The sequence below is a fragment of the Dipodomys merriami genome, unplaced genomic scaffold, assembly GCF_024711535.1.
Source record: "Dipodomys merriami isolate MVZ:Mamm:240054 unplaced genomic scaffold, mDipMer1.0.p SCAF_19, whole genome shotgun sequence".
Lineage (NCBI taxonomy): Eukaryota > Metazoa > Chordata > Mammalia > Rodentia > Heteromyidae > Dipodomys > Dipodomys merriami.
Window position 1 is genome coordinate 14,128,785 of NW_027203270.1, and position 19,161 is coordinate 14,147,945.

The window sequence follows — 19,161 nt, forward strand, 5'->3', positions numbered from 1 at the left end:
TTGTTTTTAAAAAATCTATTAAATGTAAAAAGCTAAGAGGAACTTTTCTCATTCGTTTGTTGAATTAATAGTACTGAGTAGAACAGGAAAATATTCAGCTTATGATTTTTTAAAAAAAGTTGCCAGGTGCAGGTGGCTCATACCTGTAAACCTAGCTACTCAGGAGGCTGAGATCTGAGGATCATGGTTCAAAGCCAGCCCGTGCAGGAAAGTCCATGAGACTCTTATGTCCAGAAAACAGGAAGTGGTGCTTGGGCCCAAGTGGTAGAGCTGCTAGCCTTGAGCTGAAGAGCAGAGGGATAGCACCAAGGCCCAGAGTTCAAGCCCCAGGACTGGCAAAAAAAAAAAAAAGTAAAAGAATCCGATAAGTTCCTATTGCTGATTTCCTTAAATTTTTATTGAAAACAATTTATTTTCTCTATTTCCTGAGTTTTTATGTGTGTTGCTGTAGATTAAGCCCAAGGCTTTATGCATGATAGGCAAATGCTGTACCATTAAGATAACTGTCCCATAGAGCTAGGAAAGTGGCTCAGTGGTAGAGTACTTGCCTTGGATGCATGAGACCCTGGGTTCAATTCCTCAGCATCACATAAGAAAAAGCCGGAAGTGGCCCTGTGGCTCAAGTGGTAGAGTGCCAGCCTTGAGCTAAAGAGCTGAGGGACAGTGCCCAGGCCCAGAGTTCAGGCCCCCTGACCGACCAAAAAAAAAAAAAAAAAAAAAATCCCATCCCTTTTTTTTTTGAGACAGGATCTTACTGTGTAGCCCAGGCTGGCATTGAATTCTTGATCCTCCTGTCACTGCCAAGTGCTAAGATAGCAGTTGTAGGCCACTATACCTGACAATTTCAATATTAATCTTGCTGCAAATACATATTAAGTTTTGAAGAGGATAATCCTAATTGAACTAGCCATTTTGATTTTAATCCATGATAAAAAATTATAATAATGGTTATTTTCTTACAGTTTTCTTTCTTTCTTTCTTTTTCTTTTTCTTTTTTTTTTTTTTGGCCAGTCATGGGGCCTGAACTCTGGGCCTGGGCACTGTCCCTCACCTCTTCAGCTCAAGGCTAGTGCTCTACCACTCGAGCCATAGTGCCACTTCTGGATTTTTCTGCTAATGTGGTGCTGAAGAATCAAACCCAGAGCCTCATGCGTGCAAGGCAAGCAGTCTACCACTGAGCCACCTTCCCAGCCCTTCTTATGGTTTTCTAAATTATTTTTTTCTTAGCCCAAGTATATTCACAACTTACTAAAAGCAGTTGAGATCAGAAAAAAGGAACAGGAAAAAAGAATGGAAAAGAAAATACAGAGAGAACGAGAAATGGAAAAAGGAGAATTTGATGATAAAGAGTCATTTGTAACATCTGCATATAAAAAAAAACTGCAAGAGAGAGCTGAAGAAGAAGAAAGAGAAAAGAGGGCTGCTGCACTTGAAGGTAAAAATAAAACAGGGAAAAGCAGAGGAAGTTAGCAGAATATGCCCTATGGATACCTGCTTTATCAGTGAACTTTTGGATTATAATGTCATCATAATTATATATATGAAAGCAAAATAGATATTATATACTAATATAAAGAGGTTATTTATAGATTAACTAAAAATGCAGTTGAGTTCTTCAGTAGCTGTTACTTATAGCGGATTTTTTTTTCTTTTCTTTTTTTTTGGTCGGTTGTAGGGCTTGAACTCTGGGCTTGGGCACTGTCCCTGCACTCTTCAGCTCAAGGCAAGAGCTCTACCGCTTGAGCCACAGTGCCACTTCCGGTTTTCTAGTGGTTTATTGGAGATAAGAGTCTCATGGACTTTCCTGTCCAGGCTGACTTTGAACCGCTATCCTCAGGTCTCAGCCTCCTGAGTAGCTAGGATTACAGGCATGAGCCACCAGCACCTGGCTCTTTATTTCTTTTCTTTTGTTGGTCGTGGGGCTTAAACTTTGGGCCTGGGCACTGTCCCTGCACTCTTTGGCTCAAGGCTAGTGCTCTACCACTTGAGCCACAGCACCACTTCCAGTTTTCTGCTGGTTTATTGAAGATAAGAGTCTCACAGACTTTCCTGCTCTGGCTGGCTTTGAACCTGGATCCTCAGATCTCAGTTTCCTGAGGAGCTAGGATTACAGGCATGAGCCACCTATGCCCAGCTGTAGTTGATTTTTTTTTTTTTTTTTTTGTCGGTCATGGGGCTTGAACTCTGGGCCTGGGTGCTGTCCCTCAGCTCTTCAGCTCAAGGCGAGCACTCTACCACTTGAGCTACAGCGCCACTTCCGGTTTTCTAGTGGTTTTTATTGGAGATAGGAGTCTCACGGTCTTTCCTGCCCGGGCTGGCTTTGAACCGTGATTCTCAGATCTCAGCCTCCTGAGTAGCTAGGATTACAGGCATGAGCCACTGGTGCCCAGCATGTAGTTGATTTTTTTTAACTTATTCTCATTACTATAAGTCACTTTCTTAGATCATGATTCCAAATGTAAAATGATTTTTCTTGTGTGTTTGCTGGTCCTGGGGCTTGAACTTGGGGCTGTCCCTGAGCTTCTTTTGTTTCCTATGTAGCTAGGATTAAAGGTTTGAGCCACTTGTGCCCATCATAAAACCATTTTTTACAAAGTATAACAGTTAAATTTGTTAGAAACCATATAAAAGTAACTTTAAACCTTTGTTTTATAAGTTGAGAAAATCTAGAGTTATACCATTCAGGGAGAATTATTGAAAAAGAACATAGTATGCAAGGATTAAAAGAATATCTTAGGTCTTTCTACTCATGGCCATTTCTGTTTAATTTCAAATGAAAGAAAAAAACAAGCCGAGTGCCAGTGGCTTACACTTTAATCCTAGCTACCCAGGAGGCTGAGATCTGAGGATCACGGTTCAAAGCCAGCCTGGGCAGGAAATCTCTTTTTTTTTTTTTTTTTTTTTGGGTCCGGTCGTGGGGCCTGAACTCTGGGCCTGGGCGCTGTCCCTCAGCTCTTCAGCTCAAGGCTAGCACTCTACCACTTGAGCCACAGCGCCACTTCCGGCTTTTTTCTTATGTGGTGCTGAGGAATCGAACCCAGGGCCTTGAGCATGCAAAGGCAAGTGCTCTACCACTGAGCCACCTTCCCAGCCCCTGGGCAGGAAATCTCTTATCTTCAATAAACCACCAGCAAACTGGAAGTGGCATTGTGACTCAGGTTGTAGAGCGCTAGCCTTGAACTGAAGAGCTGAGGGACAGCGCCCAGGCCCAGAGTTCAAGCCCCTCTACCGACAAAAAAAAATCTGATTCTATCTAGCTTGAGGTCTGCCAAACAAGTGTGGAGTCCTGAGTTCAAACTACTATACCACATAAAGGAAAGAGAAAGATTCTTTCTAAGCATCTACTATGTTCATCTAAAGTATCAGGTAGCAAATATTAACCAGATATAATATTTTTGGCTTTTTGTATTCTGATCTCTGTGCAACTAATCAACTGTCTTGTTTGAACAAAAGTTGATGAACAGTACAGAAACAAATAAGCAGGTAAGCCGAGCGCTGGTGGCTCATGCCTGTAATCCTGGCTACTCAGGGGGCTGAGATCTGAGGATCGCTGTTCAAAGCCAGCCCGGGCAGGAAAGTCCGTGAGATTCTTATCTCCAATAAACTACTAGAAAACTGGAAGTGGCGCTGTGGCTCAAGCAGTAGAGCACTCGCCTTGAGCTGAAAGAGCACAAGGACAGCACCCAAGCCCAGAGTTCAAGCCCCACGACCGACCTAAAAAAAAGAAAAAGAAAAAGAAACAAATAAGCAGGTAGCAGGCCCGATTTGGCTTGTAGCCAAAAACTATATTCTGCCTTGTTGAATACTATATCTCTCTCACTTGGCTTTCCCCTCTCTAGCACGTCTGGATGTAACGAAGCAGAAAGATCTCAGTGGATTTTACAGGCATCTGTTAAATCAAGCAGTTGGTGAAGAGGAAGTACCTAAATGCAGCTTTCGTGAAGCCAGGTGAGAAACAGAAGATGGAGAAGAAATGTACTCTATCTTTGTGAATTTATGGGTTCATGTTAGCCCTCTGAAAGATAAAAGGGTACGGCACTATATGTGGTATTGTTAGCTAGTATAACCTGATTGAATAAATGACTACAAATTTGTATTTTGTGCATGTGTGCATGCTTATGTGTACAGTATTGAGGCTTGAACTCAGGGCTTGAACTCCTTAGCTTTTGCTCAAGGCTGGTACCCCACCACTTGAACCACCTTCACTTTTGGCTTTTTTGTGTGGTAAATTAGAGAATGTCTCACTGGCTTTGCTGCCCAGGCCAGCTTTGAATCCCAATCCTCAGATCTCAGACTCCTGAGATGGAAGATAGTTACATGTGTGACCCACCAGCACCCAGCTCATTTGTACTTGCTAAATTTAAAAATCTGAAAATTTTGCTCATTATTTTTATTCTGGAGTTCACAAGAATTAGTTTAGTTCTAAACACGTCATATGATTAAGTTTAGACTTTTAATGTATAAAAATTTGTGAATACTTAGTTTATAAGTGTTATAAATGACCTGAAAGAAGCTGAGTGCTGATAGCTTATATCTATATTCCTAGCTATTCAGGAAGCTGAGATCTGGACGATTAACATTTTAAGCTAACCTAGGGCAGAAAAGTTTTCTAGTCTGGAAGCATGGCTCAAGTGGTAGAGCACCAGCCTATCAAACTCAAGGTCTTGAGTGCAAACCCCAGTACTGCCAAAACAAAACAAATAAATGACCTGAGAGGAGAAGCAAACCAAATTGTTGTTACTTGGCTTTTTCACTCAAGGCTGGTGCTCCATTACTTGAGCTGCACTTCCACTTCAGCTTCTTACTAGAGGTAAGTCTTTCAGCTTTGTCTGCCAAGGCTGATTTTGAACCATGATCCTCAGATCTCAGTCTCCTGAGTAGCAAACCATTATAGGCATGAGCCACGAGTGCCCAACAATGTTCTGATTTTTTTTTTTTTTTTGTGTGTTGTGGGGCTTGAACTCTGGACTTGGGCACTGTCCCTGAACTCTTCAGCTCAAGGCAAGCACTCTAGCACTTAAGCCACAGCGCCACTTCCAGTTTTCTAGTAGTTTATTGGAGATAAGAGTCTCACGGACTTTCCTACCTGGCTAGCTTTAAACCGTAATCTTTAGATATCAGTCTCCTGAGTAGCTAGGATTACAGGCATGTGCCACCAGTGCCCGGCTCCTGATTATTTTTTAGATAGGGTCTTGATTTTTGTCCAGGCCGGCCTGAGATCTATGTATGCTTCCCACCATAGCTGAGATGACAGGCATGTACCATCATGCCCAGCTTCTTCTGTTGAGATGTATGTAGCGCATAGTCAGGACTTGAATATGCTAATTGAGTTCTCTCTCACTCAGCTACATTCCTAGCTCCTAAATTTTCCCTATTACCTTCAAGTATAACTTAAATATTATCACCTTACAAATACTATAATATCCCATAATTTTATTTTAAAATCTTCCAATTCTTACTCTTATTAGTTATCTTTAAGCCATTGTATAAAAGAATTGCAACTCAATTCTTTGGGGGTTTTTTTGTTGTTGTTTGTTTTTTTGTCCATTATTGGGCCTGAACTCTGGGCCTGAGCACTTCAGCTCTTCAGTTCAAAGCTAGCACTCTACCACTTGAGCCACAGCACCACTTCTGGCCTTTTCTGCTTATGTGGTGCTGAGGAATCGAACCCGGGCCTCATGCATGCTAGGCAAGCACTCTACCACTGAGCTACCTTCCTAGCCTCCAATTCTTTGTTTTCCAGAGCAGCAATGTTTAATAGAAATGGTTATATCTGTATCTTGGTCTCCCATATGGCAATCATTAGCCAGATATGTGGCTACTGTGATTATATACTCTGATTAGCCTCTGATATTTGATCTGATATTTTATGGAGGCTGGGTTTCATTTGTGAAAATAAGCTGCTTTCCATTTATGGACTATCTGGTCACATATGTTGGACTATATGACAATGAAGATTTTTTTTTTTTTTTTGGTCGGTCATAGGGCTTAAACTCTGGGCCTGGGCCCTGTCCCTCAGCTCTTCATCTCAAGGCTGCCACTTGAGCCACAGGGGGACTTTCAGTTTTTTGATGGTTTGGAGATAAGAGTTTCATGGACTTTCCTGCCTGGGCTGGCTTAGAACTGCGATCCTCAGATCTCAGCCTCCTTAGTAGTTAGGGTAACAGGTGTGCACCACTGGTGCCCGGTGACAATGAACGTGTTATATGGACCCTTAAGACTAGCAGTCTAATAGAAGCTGTTTTATGTTTTCCACCTGTACAAATATTTAAAATATTCTGAATTTTTTGAGAATAGTGATTTACAAAGTGAATAGAAATAAGCACTTTTCTTAAATTTGAGTGATCAGATAATATATGAGTAAGTTAATTGAATAAATTATTGAAAATTGCATAATTTATTTCTATGATTAATAACAATAATAATTTCTACAATACATAATTCTTTTCAAGGTCTGAAATAAAAGAAGAGAAAGCCAGGGGTTACTCTGATGAAGTAAATTCAGAGAACAGAATACCACAACAAAACTGCATTCTCCAAACTGGTGTGAAGGATGAGGAAAACCCAGATGCTGACAGTGATTTTGATAGTAAAAGCAGTGAGGAGGATGAAATGGAGGAAAATAAAGTGAACTACAGAAAGGAAAAGGTCACAGAGACCTCCAAGAATTACTCCAAGCATCATAGGAATCAAACCCATTCCCACTCATCTAGTGAAGAAAGAGGGCATGGTGCCAAACACCACACCACAAGTTCCAAATCAAGAGGGCATGAGAAAAGGGGAGATCAGCACCCAATCAGGCAATGCAGAGACCAGGAGAACCATTGCAGTGACCAAGACCACCGAAAAGAAAAGGATTCTTATAGGCACCGAGATACCAACCATAGAGATTCCCACTGGAAGAGGCAGGAGCATGAAGATAAACTGAGGAGAAGAGACCATAGAGAGAAAAGTGACAGAGAATGGCAAAGGGAGAAATGCTCAAGAGAACAAGAAAGAGATAGACAACGAAATGATCATGAGAGACACAGTGAGAAGGGAGAGAAGGAAGAGAAAGCTAAAAAAAAGGAAGATGGCATAAAAGGAAAGAAAGAAAGATATGAACAAATTGACAAATACAGAGATAGGGAAAAACGAGAAGTAAATGAATCTTCAGAAAGAAATCGAGATAGAAAGGAAAGTAGCCCAAATGTTAGGGCAAAAGATGAATTTCTTGACCAGCAAAAATCAAGCAAAATGAAAGACAGGGAAAAGGATGAAGAAAGAAACCAAGAGAAACCTATCTCTAGTTCAGAGATGTCACTGGGAACTAAACACAGATTAACAGAGGAAAGGCAAGAAAAGGATAAGGAACAAGAAACACAAAAGGCTGTGAGCAAGTTTGCCAAGCGGAATAATGAGGAAACTCTTATGTCAGCTAGAGACAGGTACTTGGCCAGGCAGATGGCACGGATTAATGCAAAGACTTACATTGAGAAAGAAGAGGATTAATAGCTACCACAGTTGAAAGATTTGTGGAAGCACAGAACATTGTTACTCCTGGAATTGACTTTGTAAAAACTATGAAGGAGTATATGAATAGCACTTGGGAAGAAATTCATGTTTTTATTCAGTCCTAAATCAAAAGTCGGTCCTTTTATCTTGAGTATTTCTGTATATATTTCTATGTCAATAATACATTGTTAGTTGTATCCAAAAATCATAAGTGTGTGCTAAATCTGCAGGTACATGGGAAAATTGGCTCTACTACAACTAACAAAAATAAACTACTTTTCTAATGATACAGCTTTTGAGTTTTTTGTTTTGGAGTTTGGGTTTTTTTGTAATTATAGAGGTGATGTACAGAGGGGTTACAATTGTATAAGTCAGGTAATGAGTACATTTTGCAGGAGGACAATGTCACCCCTTCCCTCCCAGTTTTTCCCATCTGTTTCTATCTACAAGTTGTATAGCTCACTTTCAACATGTCTAGTGAGTACCACTGTTGAGGTGGTTGTTTTTGAGATGGAGTCTCTCTCCAGACAGGTCTGGCTACAAGTGATCTTTCCTCTAAGCCTCAGTACTAGAAAGAACTACACTGAGTGCCACCATGCCTGGTTTGTAATTTTACTCTTATAACAGTTGTTTTGGGTTTTTTTAATAAATATTTCAAATAAAAATAAGTGATTTAAAAAGTCTTACCTTATGTTCTGAAGTTTGTATTAGTATGTAAAATGTGGATTGTGTAAAATTTGGATCTGTTTAAAGAACATTTTAGGCCACACAATACTGAACTTATATGAAAATAAAAATATTGATATGTTTGTCCATTTAACTCATGTTTTTATTTTAAAAGTAATTTGGGGGCTGAGGTGGGTCATGGTTCAGTACCAGAATACTATCAGTACTAAAGTAATTGCACTCATTTATGACACAATTCCTCTCTGTTTAGTTTGTGATTCTTGGCAAGTTAGTAACTGGCTATCTTAAATCTATTAACTAAGAACAAAAAGATAAGTATTAATTTCAATGAAACTAGATTAAAATATAGGTTGCTATTTCTGAATTTGTCATGTGTTATATGTGCGTTTGTGCTAATACTGAGGCATATGCCCAGAGATTTGCGTTCTTTGGCTTTTTCACTCAGGGCTAGTACTTTACAACTTGAGCCATAACACCACTTTGGGCATTTTGCTGATAATTGGAGATAAGAATCTCTCAGACTTGGGCTGGGAAGGTGGCTCAGTGGTAGAGCGCTTGCCTTGCATGCATGAGGCCCTGGGTTCGATTCCTCAGCACCACATAAGCAAAAAGAAAAAAGCCGGAAGTGGCGCTGTGGCTCAAGTGGTAGAGCGCTAGCCTTGAGCTGAAGTGCTGAGGGACAGTGCCCAGGCCCAGAGTTCAGGCCCCACGACTGGACCCAAAAAAAAAAAAAAAAAACTCTCAGACTTGACTGCCTAGACTGGCTTCAAACTGATTCTCAGATGTCAGCCTCCAGAGTTGTGAATATGTCATATTTTATTTTATGTACTCTAGAAAAGACAATGCAGCTTATTACAAATTTCATTAGTATATGTGAATAAAAGAATTTTTGCACCCATTGGGAATTATACTCTTTAAACTTATTCCACAGTAAAGGATGAATATTAAGAGAAAGTTCTCTAAAGTTCTATCCATTAAGAAAACACTTTTTTTTTTTTTGGTCGGTCGTGGGACTTGAACTCTGGGCCTGAGCGCTGTCCCTCAGCTCTTCAGCTCAAGGCTAGCGTTCTACCACTTGAGCTACAGCACTACTTCCAGTTTTCTGGTGGTTTATTGGAGATAAGAGTCTCGAGATCCTCAGACCTCAGCCTCCTGAGTAGCTAGGATTACAGGCTTGAGCCACTGGTGTCCGGCAAGAAAACACTTATGCTGGGTGTCAGTGGCCCATGCCTATAATCTTAGCTCCTCAGGGGCTGAGATCTGAGGATCACAGGTTGAAGCCAGCCTGAAGTAGTGCTGTGGCTCAAAGTAGTAAAGCATTAGCCTTGTGCAGAAGCTCAGGGACAGCACCAGGCTCTGAGTTCAAGCCAACAGGGAAAGCTTCCAAGCAAGCCCCGTGACAAAAGAAAAAACAAACATATCTCTAATGACCCTTTGTCATGAAGAGTTACCACTCTTCTTGTTTGTTTTTTGGGGCATCCTGGGGCTTAAGCTCTGGGCCTAGGCACTAGTCCCTTTCTTTTGCTCAAGGCTAGTGCTCTACCATTAGAGGCACAGTACCACTTCTGACGCTTGCTTGCTTGCTTGCTTGCTTTTTGAGATAAGAATCTCATGGGCAAGTGGCACTGTGGCTCAAGTGGTAGAGCACTCGCCTTGAGCTGAAGAGCACAGGGACAGTGCCCAAGCACAGAGTTCAAGTCCCATGACTGACAAAAAAAAAAAAAAAGAGTCTTACAGTTTTGGGGCTGAGAAGGTGGCTCAGTGGTAGAGCACTTGCCTTGCATGCCTGAGGCCCTGGGTTTGATTCCTCAGCACCACATAAGCAAAAAGAAAAAAGCCGGAAGTGGTACTGTGGCTCAAGTGGTAGAGCGCTAGCCTTGATCTGAAGAGCTGAGGGACAGTGCCCAGGCCTAGAGTTCAGGCCCCACGACCAGACCAAAAAAAAAAAAAAATCTCATGGGCTTTTCTTCACCAGGCTAGCTTTGAACCAGGATCCTCAGCTCTCAGCTTCCTGAATAGGATTACAGGCATGAGTCACTAAGGTCCAGCTTACCTCTTTAATTTAGAAGAATAAACTTAGTAAGAATGTTGACTTTTAGCTAGAAAAATGTATTTTAAGTCAGACTTAACATTCATAAATCATGTTGTATCTTTATAATCAGAAAGAAAAATAACTAGAAAACCAATGATAATCTCTGTCTAGCATATAAGATGTGTTATATCCTAATGCTATTAAGTAGATCAGTGACAAATCTTGAAATGTATTGACTTATGGGGGGTGGGGCACAGAAAGGTCGGCAGCAAAAGTATGGAAAGAAAGATAAGTTAGGGGTGAGACATGATCTAAATATTTCCAACTTAGGTAGGGAATATGGTTCCTTTGTTAAGATTGCTTTATAACTAAAGCCATGCATTCAGAAAATTAATTTGGTTGTTGTATATAGTCAAAGGATTGTATCAGAGATATAAGAAATTCAATTTCCCTCTCTCAGAAGTTTAGTTCAAAGGAGCATGGATACACTGAATAGGAAAAGCTATAGATGCTTTTATTAATCTACTTGATGATGTAGATCAGTGTGAAATTGTCAATTAAGGATTTTCTTCTATCCCCTCAAATATACAGATGTTTTTGTTCCTCTCCCATTCATCCTTCCTTTTCCAATAATAGCATCTTGATTTTTCCTTAGGAAAACACTCTTTGATGCCTCTTAATCTGGAGGTGCAAATCGTGCCAAATAGCCCCCAGGAAGAGATGTGTTTCAAGCCAGACTAATATTGTAACTATTGTTGGAACTTACTGAAATGTTTTCCCCTAGCATCACTGAGTTTGAAGATGAGGTAAGTCTAGAATTGGCATGGGAGTATGCCTGGTTGCCAGATGGACGAAAGCCTACACCAGACAAAGCAGAGGCAGACAAAGTGAGAGGCAGAGAGAAGGCCCAAGTGCTTGCTTTTGAATCCCTCAATCTAGCTTTTCTATTCTATTTTAAGATATTTACACCAATATTTTTCAGGCTGGCTTAAATTAGATTTCTGCCACTACAACCAGAGCCAATGGTTCACATCTGTAATCCAACCTACCCAGGAGGCTAAGATCTGAAGGATCAAGGTTCAAAGCCAGTCTGCAGATTTCCAGCTCCATCCAAACAAGTACAAGGCCCTGAATTCAAGTTTCAGGGTCAGCCAAAATATTTTTCTTTTTGAAAACAAGAGTCTTGCTATATAGCCTAGGTTAGCTTCAAACTTATGGTCCTTGTGACTTGATTACAGGTATGTACTATAATAAATGATTTTAAAACCCTATTTGGTAAAGGATCCTACTTTTATTTTGTGGTAGTACTAATGTTTGACCTACCTTGCACTCACTGGGCAGGCACCCTGCCATTTTTGCCATGCCTCTAGCTTGGCTTCTCACTGGTTATTTTGGAGATGGAGTCTTGTGGACTGTTTGCCTCGAGTAGCTCCAAATCATATTCTCTGATCTTAGCCTCCTCAGTAACAAGGATTATAAGCATTGAGTCACTTGTACCCATATATATATAGAGAGATGTATATATATATATATATATATATATATATATATATTCATGCAATGTACTTTCACCATATTCCTCATCACCACCCTCTTTTTCTCTTCCCTCTTTCTCATGGATTCATACCTCAATAAGCCATTTTTTATGTTCAGATAAAAATATTACAGAATGGGGGCTGGGAAGGTGGCTCAGTGGTAGAGCGCTTGCCTTGCATGCATGAGGCCCTGGGTTCGATTCCCCAGCACCACATAAGCAAAAAGAAAAAAAGCCAGAAGTGGCGCTGTGGCTCAAGTGGTAGAGCGGTAGCCTTGAGCTGAAAAGCTGAGGGACAGTGCCCATGCCCAGAGTTCAGGCCCCACAACCGGACCCCAAAAAAATAACAAAAAAAAACAAAAATATTACAGAATGCTTTGCAGATTTACTTTTTATCCTTCCTCAAGGGCTTTGCTAATCTCTGTCATTCCAGTTTAGTATTCAAAATTTGAATGGAGTGAAAGTCTTTCTGTAAGGGAAGTAGCAATAGTAATGGAATATTGCTTACATATATAGGGGTACTAATCAAATATATGAGGGATAATGGGAGCCAGACTTCTTACTATCCTAGGAGGGGTTTTAATATAGAAAGGAAGAAAACCAAGCTGTAAAACTTTGCTGTGTTGGATTGTAAGTGGAGATGTTGATGTGAACTCATGATTTTCAAAACAGATGAAGGAAATATAGATTGTAAATGTGTATGCAGACACTTGTCCACATTCCCTAGTTTCATCTATAGAGAGCTTGAGGATCAGTAACACTTCAATGAAATGAACACAACTAGCACCAAGGTCTCAGTTTCTAATACCCCCTTTACTAAAAAGAACCAGGCTTTCTTTGAGAAATAGATGAGTCCAGAGTTATAGTAGAGGAAAAACATGATCCAAACATCTTACTCCAGAAAGTTATAAGAATGATGAGGGTATGTTAAAAGGACACAGAAGGGGCTGGGAAGGTGGCTCAGTGGTAGAGCGCTTGCCTTGCATGCCTGAGGCCCTGGGTTCAATTCCTCAGCACCACATAAGCAAAAAGAAAAAAGCCAGAATGGTCACTCATTTAATGGACCATTCTCAATAGCCTTACTTATATTCAGTCTTGAAAAGCATCTGAACTCACAATCATGATCACCAGGAAAAGGCAAAATGGAGGGAAGGTCATTTAAAGCTAACTCAAGGCATTCTGATTGAGACTCTTGGCTTTGGCCATATACCGGATCTGTACACTTCAGTGCTAAGTGAAAACTGGATTTACCCTCTGCACAAGATAAATTAACCTAAACAGTTAAACTCAGTCATTTGAGGTAGAGCTTAAACCAGACAGCCAGCAAAACACTGAAGTTTCAGGTGTTCACAATCCATCTTGAAAGGAGTTCACAGCCAAGCCAGATTTGACTGTGGAATTTTATCCTGATGTTTAGGGGAAGGGAGAGGGAAAAAGGAGGCTGTGTGGGTTGAAGTAGTACCACTGGCAAAGGAAAAGGTAGCATATAGTATGCTGTGGTTAATTGTCCTCTCCAGATAACACACATGCACATTTGAGTAGATAGAACTCATTAATGTAAGAAAAAATAGAGGAAATTCATAGTTTGTAATAGGTCCAAAGTAGTGGGATTGAAATAAGAACACACATACACAAAAGCTCACACATACACATTATTTTTTCAGTTTAGGTTTTTACATCTTTCCTGATTCCACAGCAGCACATGGGTTAGAAGGTTCTAATAGATTCCAGCTATAGTATTCTATGCTACTTGGAAAATATATGGCTAGCAAGACAACATCCCTGTTTTGTTTTGTTTTCATTTTTCTGTAGATAGTGAAGCAAATGGGTGGTAGGTAACAATGATCATACCAAAAAATGATACAGGAGACTTTCACTAACTATTCTAAACTAATCTTAACTGGTGAGTAGGTAGTTTTCATCACCTCCTTTCCCACCTCCTCACATATCCAGGCCAGTTCAGCTGGGTCACAGTCTAATATAGGAGTATGTCCAGCAGATTTCATGGAAGAAGTGGCTGAAAGCCACAAAAATCTGGGCACCATAGTCTTCTAGGACTATGTCTCTGTGAAGAAGGTCCTTTTATCATCAGGCTTTGCTGGAAACTTGTTCATTTAGGGAGGAGAAGACTCTTCAGAGCTGGACTGGTGTGTATTACACAGCATTCAATCGGATGTCCCCACAGGGAATTTCTGTTGGTGTTTCTGGAGTAATACTTTTAATGATGCGCTGTTGGGAAAAAAATGCAATGTTACCAATATTAACTGCAAAAATATTTCCACATTATGTTAAAGCTTAAATAGTATTTTAATGACTTTTTGTGGTTCTGGGGATTTAACTTAGGATCTCAAATTTGCTAGGAATGTGATGTACCACTTGAACCATGCTTCTAGTGTTTTTGCTTATAGTTTTTATTTTAGATAGGGTCTTACACTTTAGCTCGGACCAACCTCAGATCATGATCTTCCTACCTCTGCCTCCTGAGTAGCTGGGTTTCAGGTTTGTTCCCAATGGCATTTAATTATAAGTTGAGTAAAAATACCATATTATACTAATGGAAGGAAATTAGCCTTCAGTAGAACCTCTGCTGCCCTATAGCATGTCTTTGCTGTTTGAGAAAGAGCATTTTTTTTCTAGATAAAGTAAGTAGGTTCCTCATGGCCACACAGGGCTTAGAAAACAGAGTAGATACTGGATTTTGCGACCCACCTCTCTCGGTCTGATTCCTAGTGCCCTGATGCAAACTACAGCTACAGGACCCAGTGCCATTACAATGACCAGGATATTACTAATGCAATGAATCCTCCTGTGAAGACTGCAGGAAATTTGAAGAAAGATGCAACCATTTAAATCACCATTTCTGAAGCAGTCTCACACTGATGTAATACTATCACAGAGAAGCAGTTGAGATTTTTTTTTTTTTTTTTTTGTCAGTTATGGGCCTGAACTCGGGGCCTGGGTGCTGTCCCTCAGCTCTTCAGCTCAAGGCTAGTGCTCTACCACTGAACCACAGCACCACTTCGGCTTTTTCTGCCTATGTGGTACTGAGGAATTGAACCCAGCGCCTCATGCATGGGAGGCAAGCACTCTACAACTGAGCTACTTTCTCAGCCTGCAGTTGAGAATTTTTATTGGCAGAGTAGTATGAAGCAGCTCATGGATTTGGAGGAGGAAAAATAGCAGTTCTGCAGAGGCTTAGAAAAACCTTTACTAAGCCGGGCACCAGTGGCTCACTCCTGTAATCCTAGCTACTCAGGAGGCTGAGATCTGAGGATCATGGTTCAAAACCCAGGCAGGAAAGTCTGTGACACTCTTATCTCCAATAAACCACTAGAAAACCCGGAAGTGGTGCTGTGGCTCAAGCGGTAGAGCGCTCACCTTGAGCTGAAGAGCACAGGGACAACGCCCAAGCCCAGAGTTCAAGCCCCATGACCGACCAAAAAAAACCAGAAAAACCCTTACTAGGGCTGGGAAGGTGGCTCAGTGGTAGAGTGCTTGCCTTGCATGCATGAGGCCCTGGGTTTGATTCCTCAGCACCACATAAGCAGAAAAAAATGGAAATGGAGCTGTGGCTCAAGTGGTAGAGTGCTAGCCTTGAGCTGAAGAGCTGAGGGACAGTGCCCAGGCCCAGAGTTCAAGCCCCATGACTGACAGAAAAAAAAAAGAAAAGAAAAACCCTTACTAAAATCCTTTTTCTTTTTTTTTGCTAGTACTGGGGTTTGAACTCGGGGCCTGGATGCCATCCCTGAGCCTCTTTGTGCTCAAGGCTAGCACTCTACCACTTAAGCCACAGTGCCACTTCCAGCCTTTTTTTTTTTAATAGTTTATTGGAGATCTCATGGGGACTTTTCTTCCTAAGCTGGCTTTGAACCGAGATCCTCAGATCTCAGCCTCTTGATTGTTATAGGCGTGAGCCACTAGCATCTGGAGCTACTGTACTTTATATTCTGGATTGAAAACATTACATAGTACACTTCAAGTCTTTATTTCTATTTTCTTTTTCTGGGAATTATTCCTTAAAGAAAAGGGTCTGCCAGCCGGGCTCTGGTGGCTCACGCCTGTAATCCTAGCTACTCAGGAGGCTGAGATCTGAGGATCGCGGTTCAAAGCCAGCCCGGGCAGGAGAGACTGTGAGACTCCTATCTCCAATAAACCACCAGAAAACCGGAAGTGGCGCTGTAGCTCAAGTGGTAGAGCGCTTGCCTTGAGCTGAAGAGCTAAGGGACAGCGCCCAGGCCCAGAGTTCAAGCCCCACGGCCAACCAAAAAAAAAAAAAAAAAAAGAATAGGGTCTGCCGGGCACCAGTGGCACATGTCTGTAATCCTTGCTACTCAGGAGGCTGAGATCTGAGGATCTCGATTCAAAGCCAGCCTGGGCAGGAAAGTCCATAAGACTCTTATCACCAATAAACCACTAGAGGGGCTGAGAAGGTGGCTCAGTGGTAGAGCGCTTGCCTTGCATGCTCAAGGCCCTGGGTTCGATTCCTCAGCACCACATAAGCAAAAAGAAAAAAAGCCGGAAGTGGCGCTGTGGCTCAAGTGGTAAAGCGCTAGCCTTGAGCTGAAGAGCTGAGGGACAGTGCCCAGGCCCAGAGTTCAGGCCCCACGACTGGACCAAAAAAAAATAAAAATAAAAATAAACCACTAGAAAACCAGAAGTGGCATTGTGGCTCAAGCAGTAGAGCACTTGCCTTGAGCTGAAGAGCACAGGGACAGCGCCCAAGCCCAGAGTTCAAGCCCCACGACTGACAAAAAATTGAATTCTATGGAATTCAATAGGTTCCATTTCCAAAGTTAATGAAATTCACAAAATTCTGCAATCTCATTTTGTGTTCCTGATAAGGAGGATACCTGAGTACTAAATTTACATTAGACTGTAATGTTCATCTACTACCAGCGCATGCCAAATCATTAGAAGCATTTTCCAACCTTTTCCCCCCTGCAGTATCAGCTGTTGATATTCTATAGGACTACCACTTTTACAACAATCTTTAAGAGATCTGGCAGTCCAGTGAACACATTTTAAATATGAGGAGACCAAGTGGAGAGTGACTCGTCAAGGCTGACTGTGGCCTACCTTTAGTCCTCGTTGACAGGCAAAATCATTTCTGGTAACCCACTGCTCCCCATCTGGTGGCCAATGGTGAGCATGGTCCCACCCTCTTATCTCTACTGCCAAAATCTTGCAGCTCTGTTACTTAAAATACCTTTGGATAACAGTCCCTTGTTACCAACTGGAGGAATTTGCAAAAGCTGACTAAAGAATAGTGTCATAATTAACCTAATTAGAGTCCCACCTCAAACCCTGGACCCTGGATCATCTCAGCTGCCATAAAGTAGAACTTGAAAGAAGGAATTTAGTAACTCTGGGTTTGAGAGTGAATTACAAGCAACACCAAGGCCCAGTGCTCTTTGTAAAGAACAAGGTCATGTTAGAAATTAGTAAGAGCTAATTCTTTCACTATTAACTCTTTTCAACTATTTGGAAAAAGAAATGAATACCATTGTTCTCATATTTCACAAAATGAGTAATATTAATGTAATTATCTCATGTCTGAGTTTTGCTTATTATACCCCACAGACTAGATCACCAGGATTTTCAGGCATTATAGAGTACCTTCTGACTTTTTTTTTTTTGGGGGGTCCAGTCGTGGGGCCTGAACTCTGGGCCTGGGTGCTGTCCCTCAGCTCTTCAGCTCAAGGCTAGCTAGCACTCTACCACTTGAGCCACAGCGCCACTTCCGGCTTTTTTCTTTTTGCTTATGTGGTGCTGAGGAATCGAACCCAGGGCCTCAGGCATGCAAGGCAAGTGCTCTACCACTGAGCCACCTTCCCAGCCCTACCTTCTGACTTTCTGCCCTTTGTTTTTGAGCTCCTCTCCTACAAAAATACCCACTACAGATTTCACAACTAGACAAGCCACATGAACCTTTTTTACTCTGTTAATGTGAAGGATAATACTCCTGTAAATCTAGTGGCTGAGCCACTAACTCTGGCAGCATGGAATGGAAAATGACTACTATTCTATCCCTGACCTTTTGCACCAATTTCTGTATGGCAAACTTTAGATATGAAGATTAGAAGGAAACTACTCTTGTGAAAAGAACACTGGGACAGCAAGTTCTGTAATATGTTTTCTCAGACAAGTCACTGAATAAGGGCATTTTGAACAGGATTATTCCCAGCCTCAGGTCCCCATTTGCCTCACAAGGTATTTTAATAACAAATAAGATAATCTACAGGAAGATTCTTTGGAAAGGATGCACTTTTATACAAATTTTAAGGTCCTATTATTAAATTATTTATAAAAAACATTCATTACAGAAATGATCTTTTTATCCTGGCAAAAAATTTATTCCAATGTCTTGAACTAAAACTAAGTTATATGTAACATCTTTATTTTGTGATGGTTTTCAAAATAATATTTGTTGCAGTCAGCAAAGTGGCTGTCTGCTAAGTTTGCAAAGCTAAACACAGCCCAAACTGAATGCCTCAGCAAACCCAACAGATCAGCTCATTCTTTTGTCGCTGAATTTGGGAGATGCTTTAAATGATGGCTGGGGAAATGCTTTAAATGATGGCTGTACTAGTTGTATAAGTGAACAAAAATGTGTAAGTTTGAGAGTCTTCTGGTGAGTTTCATGTATGTTAATCTTTTGAATAGGACATAAAAGAATTGTCTGTGCTCAAAATACTTACCAGCATGAACACACACACACACACACACACACACACACACACACATACCCATACACACTCTTACACTATATCGACTAACTAGCACCTACCTCCTTAACTGTCCCTGGAGTGGTGATTAGCCGGTATGTTATGTATATGGGGACACAGATGACAGATGAGGTTCCTATGCAGTAACCCAGGATGACACTCCAGTGAGGATAATTATATTGGAAAAGTCGTAGCTGAGGTGGGCTCATCAAAAAACTGCAAATGATGAACTAAGACAGAAATTCCAAGAAACATTAAAAATCTTCACTATATCCATGCAGATACATACCATAAATAACATCTGCGAAAGCTGAGATACTATTGGCATACCTCCTAGATGATTCAGAATTATCAACATCTATACCAAGGTGCTTTTCTTGGTTTTCCTGTTGATCTCATACCTCAGGGCTTATAGCAGGGAGGTTAGAGCTAAAATCAGGGAAATGGCAGCACCCTCTTTAGCATTACCTCTGACAAGGAGAGACTGGTATCCATGGGGGATGGTCAGCAAAGGAATGAACTCTGTTGTATTCTTTTTTTTTTGTCAGTCGTGGGGCCTGAACTCTGGGCCTGGGTGCTGTCCCTGAGTTCTTCAGCTCAAGGCTAGCACTCTACCATGAGCCACAGTGCTATTTCCAGCTTTTTCTGCTTATGTGGTACTGAGAATTGAACCCAGGGCCTCATGCATG

At 41.2% G+C, this 19,161-nt stretch overlaps 2 protein-coding genes across 4 annotated transcripts in view; one reads left to right on the forward strand and one right to left on the reverse strand.

The window, feature by feature from the left end:
- Nsrp1 (nuclear speckle splicing regulatory protein 1) overlaps positions 1-7,783 on the forward strand; it is a 42,353-nt gene extending 34,570 nt beyond the window's left edge. Inside the window, exons 5-7 of the mRNA XM_070027395.1 lie at positions 1,228-1,435; positions 3,840-3,948; positions 6,453-7,783. Coding sequence (XP_069883496.1) covers positions 1,228-1,435; positions 3,840-3,948; positions 6,453-7,491 — 1,356 coding nt within the window. The 3' untranslated portion in view covers positions 7,492-7,783. The remainder of the gene's footprint in view (positions 1-1,227; positions 1,436-3,839; positions 3,949-6,452) is intronic.
- A 5,603-nt stretch (positions 7,784-13,386) lies between these two features.
- Positions 13,387-19,161, reverse strand: part of Slc6a4 (solute carrier family 6 member 4) — a 45,628-nt gene continuing 39,853 nt past the window's right edge. For all 3 annotated transcript variants that reach the window (XM_070027399.1, XM_070027396.1, XM_070027398.1), the window contains 2 exons: positions 18,535-18,702; positions 13,387-13,976 (listed from right to left, as the gene is read on the reverse strand). In XM_070027399.1, the coding sequence (XP_069883500.1) occupies positions 13,902-13,976; positions 18,535-18,702 (243 nt within the window). In that variant the 3' untranslated portion in view covers positions 13,387-13,901. The remainder of the gene's footprint in view (positions 13,977-18,534; positions 18,703-19,161) is intronic.